At 45.0% G+C, this 12,564-nt stretch overlaps 1 protein-coding gene across 3 annotated transcripts in view; it reads right to left on the bottom strand.

Annotated features, from left to right (window-relative positions):
• The window catches only part of Ranbp21 (exportin-5-like protein Ranbp21), a 126,024-nt gene that overhangs the window by 78,083 nt on the left and 35,377 nt on the right, over positions 1–12,564 (bottom strand). For all 3 annotated transcript variants that reach the window (XM_068362255.1, XM_068362257.1, XM_068362256.1), the window contains exon 3: positions 5,686–5,841. In XM_068362255.1, the coding sequence (XP_068218356.1) occupies positions 5,686–5,841 (156 nt within the window). The remainder of the gene's footprint in view (positions 1–5,685; positions 5,842–12,564) is intronic.

The following is a 12,564-nucleotide window of genomic DNA, read 5'->3' as shown; positions in this document are numbered from 1 at the left end:
TCGAACAACTTCCTCGAATGAGTCCCCCCCCTGCTTGGAGATGTAAGCCAAGGCTGTGGTGTTGTCGGAGTTCACCTCCACCACCTTGTTTAGCTGGAGGGACTTGAAGTTTATTAAGGCCAGATGAACCGCCAACAACTCCTTGCAATTGATGTGAAGTGTCCTTTGCTCCTGATTCCATGTTCCCGAGCATTCCTGTCCGTCCAATGTCGCACCCCAGCCCGAGTCTGATGCGTCCGAGAAGAGACGGTGGTCGGGGGTCTGAACAGCTAACGAAAGACCTTCCTTGAGAAGAATGCTGTTCTTCCACCACGTTAGAGTAGACCTCATCTCTTCGGAAACAGGAACTGAGACCGTCTCTAGCGTCATGTCCTTTATCCAGTGAGCAGCTAGATGATACTGAAGGGGGCGGAGGTGGAGTCTCCCTAACTCGATGAACATGGCCAGCGATGAAAGTGTCCCTGTTAGACTCATCCACTGCCTGACTGAGCATCGGTTCCTTCTCAGCATGCTCAGGATGCACTCTAGGGCTTGGTTGATCCTTGGGGCCGACGGAAAAGCCCGAAAAGCTCGACTCTGAATCTCCATACCCAGGTAAACAATGGTCTGGGATGGGACGAGCTGGGACTTCTCTAAATTGACCAGGAGGCCCAGTTCCTTGGTCAGATCCATAGTCCATCTGAGATTCTCCAGACAGCGACGACTTGTGGGAGCTCTTAAAAGCCAGTTGTCTAAATAGAGGGAGGCTCTGATGTCTGCCAAGTGAAGGAATTTCGCAATATTCCTCATCAGTCTCGTAAACACAAGAGGTGCCGTGCTTAGGCCAAAGCACAGGGCTTGGAACTGGTACACAACCTTTCCAAAGACGAATCTTAGGAAAGGTTGGGAGTCTGGATGGATGGGGACGTGAAAGTATGCGTCTTTCAGGTCTAACGAGACCATCCAGTCCTCCTGCCTGACCGCTGCTAGGACCGACTTCGTCGTCTCCATCGTGAACGTCTGCTTGGTGACATAAGCATTGAGAGCACTGACGTCCAGCACCGGTCTCCAACCTCCTGTCTTCTTGGCTACAAGGAAGAGACGGTTGTAAAAGCCCGGGGATTGATGATCCCGGACTATGACCACTGCTTCCTTTTGTAGCAAGAGCGACACCTCTTGTTGCAACGCTAGCCTCTTGTCCTTCTCCTTGTAGTTGGGAGAGAGGTTGATGGGAGATGTAGTTAGAGGGGGATTGAGGCAGAACGGAATTCTGTATCCCTCCCTTAGCCACTTCACAGACTGAGCGTCTGCACCTCTGCTCTCCCAAGCTTGCCAGAAGGTCTTGAGTCTGGCTCCTACTGCTGTCTGGAGAGGAAGGCAGTCAAAACTTGCCTTTTGCGGACTTGGAACCCTTCTTGGACTTGCCACGGTAACTGTCTGCACGGGTACCTCCTCTGCTGGAGGTTCTGCCAAGAAAGGGCGGGATGAACCTAGAAGCAGGTGTATCAGCTGCTAAAGGGCGGAAGGGTCTAGGCACGGAAGGTAAGGTTTTAGCCTTACGTGCAGAAGAAGCCATGAGGTCATGCGTATCCTTCTGGATAAGAGAGGCAGCCATCCCCTTAATCAACTCCTCCGGAAACAGACACTTGGAGAGAGGAGCAAACAGCAACTCTGACTTCTGGCAAGGAGTGATACCAGCAGATAAAAGGAGCACAGATGTTCTCTCTTCTTGAGGACCCCTGATACATATGAAGCCGCAAGTTCACCAGACCCATCCCGTATTGCCTTGTCCATGCTGGACATGATCAGCATGGCCGAGTCCTTGTCAGAAGGGGAAGTCTTCCTGCTTAAGGCTCCCAAACACCAATCGAGGAAGTTGAATATCTCAAAGGCACGAAAGACTCCCTTCAACATATGATCAAGATCGGAAAAGGACCAGCAGATCTTCGAACGTCTCATAGCCAACCTGTGGGGAGAGTCAACCAGACTTGAGAAGTCGGCCTGGGCAGAGGCAGGAACCCCCAAGCCAGGTTCCTCTCCCGTGGCATACCAGACGCTCGACTTAGAAGCCAGCTTGGGAGGAGGAAACACAAAAGAGGTCCTTCCCAGTTGCTTCTTGGAATGCAACCAATCCCCCATAACCCTCAAAGCTCTCCTTGATGATCTGGCGAGAACAAGCTTGGTGAAGGCAGGCGCAGCAGACTGCATGCCCAGAGCAAACTCGGAGGGAGGAGAACGAGGGGTTGCAGACACAAAGTGTTCAGGATACAATTCTCTGAACAAAGCAAGGACTTTGCGAAAGTCTAAGGAGGGTGGCGAAGACTTGGGTCCTTCAACATCAGAGTGAGGATCATCCAGATGAGCAGCTTCATCCTCCGATACATCCTCATCCGAAAGTTGAGTTGTGAGTGGCAAAGGCAGAGCAGCAAGCTGAGCGGCTGAATCCTGCAGAACGGGTGCATGCGTACCTGCGGATCCATCATCATGCCTCTGCTGGACAGACTGTGAGCTGGCAACAACAAAAGCAGAGGGCCGGTGTGTGGGAGGGTCTGCGGTGGGCTGAGGAGCATGCGGTATGGTATGCAGAGCATGAGGTAAGGCATGCGGCTCATGCTGCATGGTATGCGGCTCATGCTGCATGGTATGCGGCTCATGCTGCATGGTATGCGGAGCATGCTGTAAGGTCTGCGGAGCATGCTGCATGGGCTGAGGAGAATGCCGCATAGTGCTGGAACCCGGCAACTCCTGATGCGGCAGCTCACGCATGTTAGCAGAAGGTGCAGCAAGAACATGCGTCTGGCAGTGAGGACTGCGCATCGGTGGAGGAGCTCTCACAGGTGGGGTGTGGGAGCAGGCAGCCGCAGTATCTGCTGAGCGCACAACCTCTGCGGGTTGTAGGTTAACAGTAGAGGTGTTAACCTTCTCGGCATGATACTCCTGCATAAAAGCCGCAAGCTGAGACTGCATAGTCTGCAGCATGGACCACTTAGGGTCTACTGTGGCAGGAGCAACAACAGACGGAGCAGAGGCCTGTTGAGGGACCACTCTACCTCTCTTGGGAGGTGTGCAGTCATCAGATGACTGCGGCGAGTCCGAACTGACCCAGTGGCTACACCTGGGCCGTTGGACTAGCTCGGAAGGGACCTTACGTTTGAGCGGTCGTGAGACCTTGGTCCACCGTTTCCTCCTGGAAACCTCTTCCACAGACGAGGAATGTAAGGGCTCATTCGTCTGGGAGTGGAAGGGACGATCCTTAGCAGATGCGTCCGCAACCACTGAGGATACATCCGTGCGCCGATCAAGGCCTGCCGAACCCTTTGGTCCTTCGACATTGCTTCTCCCCTGGGCTTGGGAGCTTGCAAGAGGTCCCGGACTGGGAGGACGACTGGCACGCACAGATGTACCCTCATGCGCAACACTGACACTGACACTATGCACAGCACTAGCACTAACACTTCCCACTGCACTCTTCGCTTTCAGCTCTCTGACATCTGCCAAGAGCTGATTGCGGTCACTAACCAACGACTCCACCTTATCACCGAGAGCCTGAATGGCACGCAACATATCAGCCATTGCAGGCTGAGCACTCGTAGCAGGTTCGGGAGTCACCACCACAGGGGAAGGAAAAGGTTGAGGGGCATGGGGAGAGGAAAAATCCACAGAGCGAGAAGAACTCCTCCTATCTCTCTCCTTCTCTAACCTACGTGTATATCTGAGGAATTCATTAAAATCGAATTCCGAAAGCCCAGCACACTCCCCACATCGATCTTCCAACTGACAGGATTTTCCCCTACAATTGGAACATACGGTGTGAGGATCTATAGAGGCCTTCGGAAGACGCCTATTACAAGTCCTAACACTACACTGCCTGTATTTAGGAACTTGGGAATGGTCAGACATCTTGAATTTAGAGGTAGTCAAGGGGGAATTCCAAAATAAAGCAAAGATCGTTAACCAATGAATCAAATTAATTCCAAAAGCTTGCTAAGCTAAGGATAAAGCTTCCTGAACAGCGAAGGCTAAATTTCAGAGCAAATACATCACCAAAACGTGAACAAAAGACTCCAAAATCAACAGCGTATCCATGTAGGTCTTGCCGGCGGCACGACAGAGGAAAAATTGAGGTCTTGTTGACAAGAAGTACTTGAGTACCTGACCACAGATGGCGCTGTTGTGTACACCCCCACCTGGATAGCGATCGCTGGCGTATCCCGACCGTAGATTTCTGTCGGGCAACGGAGTTGACAGCTACATGATCATCGGGTAAGATTAATATTGAAAATTAGGTGAGTACAGATATACAAAATTTTTCAATTGCAATCAGCATTTGCGACCTAGTGTTATTCATTAGTTATTTATCATACAAAATAGCAGAGAAAGTATCTTACACAAGAATTTTGTGTACATAGATAACTTTTTCTACAAACTTATGTGCTTGCAAATAATTGTAATTGTGTTGTTTCATATACCATTAGAAAGAGCTTTCTTTGTTTTTTATCACAAGGTTTACAGAAAAATTCTAAAATATGGAAATTTTCATATTAGAAACAATCGTAAATTTAGTTATATAAAGACAATAATTTTTGTCGATCTTTACTCCACAATTGCTCAACTTTTTCTGACAAAACTTATTTATTCTATTTATGAATTACATTGGGAATTTATTCAGCTCTCCATTGCAATTGTCATTACTTATTTATTACGCAAAATGGAAGTGAAGGTATACTTGTAAAACAGGTTTATGAAAGTCTTTTACAAGAGTTTTTAATGATCGCACAAATAATCTTTTATATATATTTGTGAAGTTTCATATCCCATTTGAGAGAGAATTTTTGTATTTTTGAGTCCCTGGTTAGGCTGTAGGAACGTAGAGAGTAGAGGTCCCCTTTTTTGTTTTGTTTCATTTGTTGATGTCGGCTACCCCCCAAAATTGGGGGAAGTGCCTTTGGTATATGTATGTATGTATGTACAAGGTATATTGAAAATATAAAAATATAAGCATTTCTACATAGAAGACAATCATATATTTTGTAATTGATTATTTTTTAGTCATCTTTGCTCTACAATTGCTTAATCTATTTGTGTATAAACCTATCTATTTTATCTATGGATTATGTAGGAAATTTATTCAGTTTTCCATAGTAACATTCAGTGTTTTCCTGGCAATATTTATTACTTATTTATTAAGCAACATGTCAGAGAAGGTACGTTACACAACACTCTTATGCGTGCATAGATAATTCATTCTAGGCTCGTTTGTTCAATTGCAAATAATTACAATTGCCTTGTTTTATATACCATTTGAAAAGGCATTATTTGTGAATGTGAAAATAAAATCGTTTATACTGTACATAAAAAAAACTTTATTCCAAATTCGTTATATAAGGATAAATATCTTTGCTCAACATTCAGGGTTTGCTCCCTTAGGTTGGGTCTTCTATACGGACGACACAAGAGAGGGCTAGTAAAGAATTTTAGTTAAACGTCTAAAGATCGCTGAACTTCACTGATATGAGCAAAGTGACCTAGAGGTAAGATTCATCAGAATACTGTAATGGAAACATAAACTTTAAGAAAAAATATCAATAATTTTAAAGCTTTACCAATATGGAGTCACCATACAAAAGCATATTTGAAATACTGTAGTACTACTGTTGTATACATGTTACATAAACAAATATATTCAAAGCTCTATTATTTACAAACCTTTATGTAAACTTTCTGTTCTACGGAGAGATCATTCCACTTGTACTTAATGGCATGTTCGAGCAGCTGAAGCCCTAGATGGCGGACCACAGGCTCCTTGTCACGGTGTGCCATGAAAAAACCACATTCTACTGCTACTTCCAGGTTTTCTTTAGCCTATAATTCAGAATATAACAGAGGTTACTTAGAATGAAGAGAAAAACCATTAAACATAATGCTTACTATTATTTACCAAATTATGAAAATTTCACTAATTCTCAAACTATGTACAACTATACAGTACTCTGCTTCAAAGAGTATCATTATGTACTATAACATGAAGTTCTAAATTCCACTGTACTGATTAAAGCATACGTTATCCAAACCACAAAATGGAGTAATATAAAAATAGATTTCATAAATGAAATGCAAACAATACAACAGATATTGGAGAAAGAAAAATTGCAAGGAATTAGAACAACAATAATAAGATCTATTTATCTATTATGAAAATAAAAACACTTAGAAATCCTTCAAAAGACCTTTCATGTATTGAAATAAAAGTTATCCATTGTCATTCATGAGTTTATTAGTTAAGCACCTTTTCTGGTTACCTTAGCTTTGCAAATAACTAAAAATATTTTAAGAAATTGTATTTTTCCTAGTCATACATACCCAAGTCCCTTAGATAAGAGTACAGTAATACCCTGCTTTACGTCAGTTCGACATACAATAAGTCGGTTCCAACTTTTAGGTTGCTCATCCTTAACTGTTGAATACAAAAATCAAATCAACTATACGATAAGCCGTTTAACACAACCTTACATCAGTTTTTATGTTGTACAGTAAGGATGAAGAGATGTATTACTGTACAATCTGTACTTTACATGGAAGCTTATCAATGTATCCGATTTTTATAAAATAATACTGTACCTAGTTCTAAGTAACATACCTTTTCATGTTCAATACTGCATGCTTTCATAGTTAATTAGTTCCGCGAGACATTTTCAATGTAGGTCAGATTTTACATTTATAAAGTGACTTATATGTTCCCTATACACATACTGGACACAAAAAAGTACTTATAACCTGCATCATTTTTTAAATCTGGATAATTACATTAATGAGCTTTAATGTGAAGCACAGTACCATACAGTACAGCAAGCACCTAATCAATATATTACGATGTAGAAACTGAAGTAAGATCGGGAAAAACAACATACATGGCGGGTATCCACCAATCATCCCCCTCACACTGAGGATGGATGAGTTTTTCATCCCCTTGCAAGGATAACAAAAAAAAGGTAGAAGGGCTAGTCACTCCACCCCTCCTCATGACTTGAATCAAAAGTGTTTCCTTGGAAAAGATGCCAACTTGTCCTGTATGGCAGTAGGGAATCACACAAATATCAAGCAGTCACCAGAGGACCCAAGAAAATAGGTCCTGGAGCCTTGGAGCATCGTCCTTACTGTACAGAAGTGAAGGTGGTCTGAAAACTCTCCGACACTATATTTGGTTCAAAGTACACCGACAGATAATCAGGAAGGATACTAAAAGGGTTAGTTCCTCCTCGAGATCACTAGTTCACACTAATCTCATGTGCATACATTGTGAGAAGATTAGACAGAAAACTTGCAGAGCCAAAAGGGAACCATTTCTGGGTGCTTCCATCTTCAAATCCTGCTAGTGCCAAGCAGAGGTTATGACACCAGAGTGCGAGATGTCGAACCTCTTCAAATACCACAGGGTATAAGGTCGGACCATAGGAGGAATAGAATTGAGCAGCTACTAGGTGTTGTTAACATCTCACGAGGAGACCAAACAAGAGGAGAGAGATCACGAGGAGCCGGAAGATTTTATTGCTATTAATACTAATGCAAGGGAATGCCTCATCGCTGGTACAAGCAAAAAGCCCGATCGCTGGTTCCTTTCACCCCTGACTCTCTAGCATGCAGACTCAATGGAACCTCATCCTGAGCCAACCTTTCTTCCTTTGATACTGAAGTAGCTCTAGGAAGAGACACTAAGGTGTACAGTGCCTCGAATGGCTAAGAGAAAGAGGAGGAGAAAGGCAACACTTTTCATCCTGACCAACAGTGTGCATGCTTGGTCCAAAGCAGAACCAAGCACTGGTAGGTATGCTCTCCTGTACCACATACCTCCCCATGTTGAGTAAGTTCTAAATACCTCAAAGAACAGCGAGTCTCGCATGATCCTGTCAATTAGTCTCCCTAAGTTCTTTAATGACAATCTTCTCTTTCTTAGGAGCAGCAGCGTCTGGAGGATCTAACGAAAACATGGCAGAGGAAAAAATAAGAACTGGAAAAGGAGGAACACATAAGCTTCTTCTTCTTACCAGCTTGTAAGGCACCAAGAAGGTCTTGGGGACCAACAATGATGCTCCCATGGAGAAAGAGGAAGAGGTCACAGAGGCCTCTTCAACAGCAGACCAGTCTACACTCTTCAACAGCCATCCTGGCAGCACCTAACATTTCCAGCAGATTTTTCACTGACTGAACAACAAGTTAACCCCAAACTTCATTAGGTCCTAGTCATTATCATCAGTTTGTAAGAAATCCTTGAGGAAGAGGCACAGGTGTATTACCTTCACTAGACAGTGATACTTCGCTTTCATTAAGGATCACCTTGAAGATGAACAAAGTCTCCTCCCCATTATTATCATTATTATCATTACTTGCTAAGATACAACCTTAGTTGAAAAACCAGGATACTATAAGCCCACGGGTTTCTACAAGGAAAATAGCCCAGTGACGAAAGAAATTAAGGAAACAAAGTAGTGTTTGAATGTACCCTCAAGCAAGCAAATTAAAAGAAACATGTTATTTTGATAATAAAATAAATTTTTTAATATACTTACCCGGTGATTATATAGCTGCAACTCTGTTGCCCGACAGACAACTCTACGGTAAAAACTCGCCAGCGATCGCTACACAGGTTGCGGGTGTGCCCAACAGCGCCATCTGTCGTCCAGATACCCAGTACTCAATGTAAACAAAGACTCAATTTTCTCCTCGTCCCACTGCGTCTCTATTGGGGAGGAAGGGAGGGTCCTTTAATTTATAATCACCGGGTAAGTATATTCAAAAATTTATTTTATTATCAAAATAACATTTTTCAATATTTAACTTAGCCGGTGATTATATAGCTGATTCACACCCAGGGGGGTCGGTAGAGACCAGCAATATATGTTTACACTTTTATGAGCTAAGAGTTTTTATTTCATTTTAGAAGTTATCAAAATAACAAAAACAAAATAAATAGGTAACTGGTAAGGAAGTCGACTTGAACAAAATACTCTGCCTTTTAAGTACGTCTTCCTTACGGAGCCTCGCGATCCTCTTAGGATGCTGATCGACCCCTAGGATCTGAAGTATTAAGGGTTGCAACCCATACAACAGGACCTCATCAAAACCTCTAATCTAGGCGCTCTCAAGAAATGACTTTGACCACCCGCCAAATCAACCAGGATGCGAAAGGCTTCTTAGCCTTCCGGACAACCCAAAAAACAACAATAAAAACATTTCAAGAGAAAGATTAAAAGGGTATGGAATTAGGGAATTGTAGTGGTTGAGCCCTCACCCACTACTGCACTCGCTGCTACGAATGGTCCCAGTGTGTAGCAGTTCTTGTAAAGAGACTGGACATCTTTCAAGTAAAATGACGCGAACACTGACTTGCTTCTCTAATAGGTTGCGTCCATTATACTTTGCAGAGATATATTTTGCTTAAAGGCCACGGAAGTTGTTACAGCTCTAACTTCGTGCGTCTTCACCTTAAGCAAAGTTCGGTCTTCCTCACTCAGATGTGAATGAGCTTCTCGTATTAACAATCTGATAAAGTCTGACCAAGCATTCTTTGACAAAGGCAAGGATGGTTTCTTAACTGAACACCATAAAGCTTCAGATTGGCCTTGTAAAGGTTTAGTACGCTTTAAATAGAACTTTAAGAGCTCTAACAGGGCATAAGACTCTTTCTAGTTCATTGCCTACGATCTCCGATAAGCTGGGGATATCGAAAGATTTAGGCCAAGGCCGAGAAGGCAGCTCATTTTTGGCTAGAAAACCAAGTTGTAGCGAACAAGTGGCTTTTTCTGACGAAAATCCTATGTTCTTGCTGAAGGCAAGAATCTCACTGACTCTTTTAGCCGAGGCTAAGCATACCAGGAAAAGAGTCTTAAGAGTGAGATCTTTCAGGGAGGCTGATTGTAACGGCTCCAACCTGTCTGACATGAAGAATCTTAGTACCACGTCTAAATTCCATCCAGGGGTAGCCAAACGACGCTCCTTGGTGGTCTCAAAAGACTTAAGGAGGTCTTGCAGATCTTTATGTTTGGAAAGATCTAAGCCTCTATGCCGGAAGACCGATGCCAACATGCTTCTGTAGCCCTTGATAGTGGGAGCTGAAAGGGATCGTCCTTTTCTCAGGTATAAGAGAAAAACAGCTATTTGAGCTACAGAGGTACTAGTCGAGGATACAGAAACTGACTTGCACCAGTCTCGGAAGACTTCCCACTTCGATTGGTAGACTCTAATGGAAGAAGCTCTCCTTGCTCTAGCAATCGCACTGGCTGCTTCCTTCGAAAAGCCTCTAGCTCTCGAGTCTTTCGATAGTCTGAAGGCAGTCAGACGAAGAGCGTGGAGGCTTTGGAGTACCTTCTTTACGTGTGGCTGACGTAGAAGGTCTACCCTTAGAGGAAGACTACTGGGAACGTCTACTAACCATCGAAGTATCTCGGTGAACCATTCTCTCGCGGGCCAGAGGGAAGCAACTAACGTCAACCTTGTCCCTTCGTGAGAGGCGAACTTCTGCAGTACCTTGTTGACAATCTTGAACGGTGGGAATGCGTAGAGATCCAGATGTGACCAATCTAGGAGGAAAGCATCTATATGTATTGCTGCTGGGTCCGGGACTGGAGAGCAATAGATTGGAAGCCTCTTGGTCAGCGAGGTTGCAAAGAGATCTATGGATGGTTTTACCCCAAGTGGCCCAAAGTCTCTTGCACACATCCTTGTGGAGGGTCCATTCGGTTGGAATTACTTGCCCTTTCCGACTGAGACAATCTGCTATGACGTTCAAGTCGCCTTGGATGAACCTCGTTACTAGGGAGATGTCTTGACCTTTTGACCAGATGAGCAGGTCCCTTGCGATCTCGTACAACGTCAGTGAGTGGGTACCTCCTTGTTTGGAGATGTACGCCAAGGCCGTGGTGATGTCCGAGTTAACTTCCACCACTTTGCCTCGAAGGAGAGACTTGAAGCTTTTCAAGGCCAGATGTACTGCCAACAGCTCCTTGCAGTTGATATGCATGCTCCTCTGACTCGAGTTCCACAGTCCTGAGCATTCCCGACCGTCTAGTGTCGCGCCCCAGCCCACGTCCGATGCGTCCGAGAAGAGAACGTGGTTGGGAGTCTGGACAGCCAGGGGAAGACCTTCCACCAAGTCAGACAAGACTTTATCTTTTCGGAAACCGGGATCGAGACCGCTTCTAGCGTCTTGTCCTTTTTCCAGTGAAAAGCTAGATGGTATTGAAGAGGACGGAGGTGTAGTCTTCCTAGTGACACAAATTGTTCCACGGATGACAGCGTCCCTACCAGACTCATCCACAGCCTGACTGAGCAGCGTTCCTTCTTCAGCATCTTCTGGATGGATAGCAGGGCTTGATCGTCTTGTTGTTCAGCAACGTCCTCATCAGAGGGTTCCTCATCCGAAAACTGATGAGGAAACGGCAACGGAGTGGGCAACGTCTGTCTCGCTGAGTCCGGTCGCACTGGTGGATGCGTGACGGAGCCGGACGCAACATCATGGAACTGCTGCACAGTCTGTGAACTGTCAACAACCATGGGTGCGCGAGGAAGCACAGCGTCAACCCGAGACTGTCTAGACCGTCTGGGTTGTGCAGTCAACACCCTACCGGGTTGCTGAGGTTGACGCACTGCGTCAAAACAAGTCACCTCTGCTGGTTGTTGAACGTCCTGAACGTCAACAACCACCTCCGAGCGTCGCTTAACGTCAACGTGCGGCTGGCAACCCACACTGGGTCGCATCGGTGGAGGAACCACCTCAACTGGCAGACGCGAGTAGGTTACCTCAGCGTCAACAGGGCGCACAACCGACCGGTTGGAAGGTTGTTGGCCAGAAGGTTCGGTAGCAACCTTCTCCGCATTAAAGTCCTCTATCAAGGACGCAAGCTTGGACTGCATGTCTTGCAGCAAAGCCCATTTAGGGTCTACGGGAGCAGGTGTGGCAACAGACGGGGTTAGCGACTGAGGCGGTACCGCTTACCATCCCTGAAAGCCTTGTTATGCATGACATAATTGTACAGCAAAACTTCAAAGGCTCGAAAACAGCTGTGAAGTTGACCTGTAAACAACTTGGAGCGTCTCCTGGCCAGGCGCCAGGGAGAGTCTACGAGAATTGAGAAGTCTATCTGGGCAGAGGCATGAACTCCCAAGCCGAGAACTTCTCTCTTGTCATATCAGACTCTCGCTCTATAAACCAGTTTAAAAGAAGGGAAAGCAAAGGCTGTATCCCCCAAACTCCTCCTGGTGAAAAACCAGTCACCTAGCCAACGTAAAGCTCTCTAGGAGAGCGAGAGAGCACTAGCTTAAAAACAACGGCTTCGAAGTAGCTAGGCCTAGTGTAAGCTCTGACGTTTAGGCGAACGAGGAGCAGCAGTTACAAAAAGATCCGGACAAAGATCCTTAAAAAAATCATCATGATTTAATTAAAGTCCATAGGAGGCTAAGCAGCTTTAGGCTCCTCTCCATCTGACAGAGTCCTCAAGGGAATATCAGTAGGAGGGGGAACAGCAACTTCCTCATCTACAGGAACCTTGTCCGATAAAAGCTGAGTCTCAAGCAAGGGAGAGACCTACCGTG

The sequence above is a fragment of the Palaemon carinicauda genome, chromosome 38, assembly GCF_036898095.1.
Source record: "Palaemon carinicauda isolate YSFRI2023 chromosome 38, ASM3689809v2, whole genome shotgun sequence".
NCBI lineage: Eukaryota > Metazoa > Arthropoda > Malacostraca > Decapoda > Palaemonidae > Palaemon > Palaemon carinicauda.
Note: the sequence above shows the minus strand (reverse complement) of the source record. Positions and strands in the feature narration are given on the sequence as shown.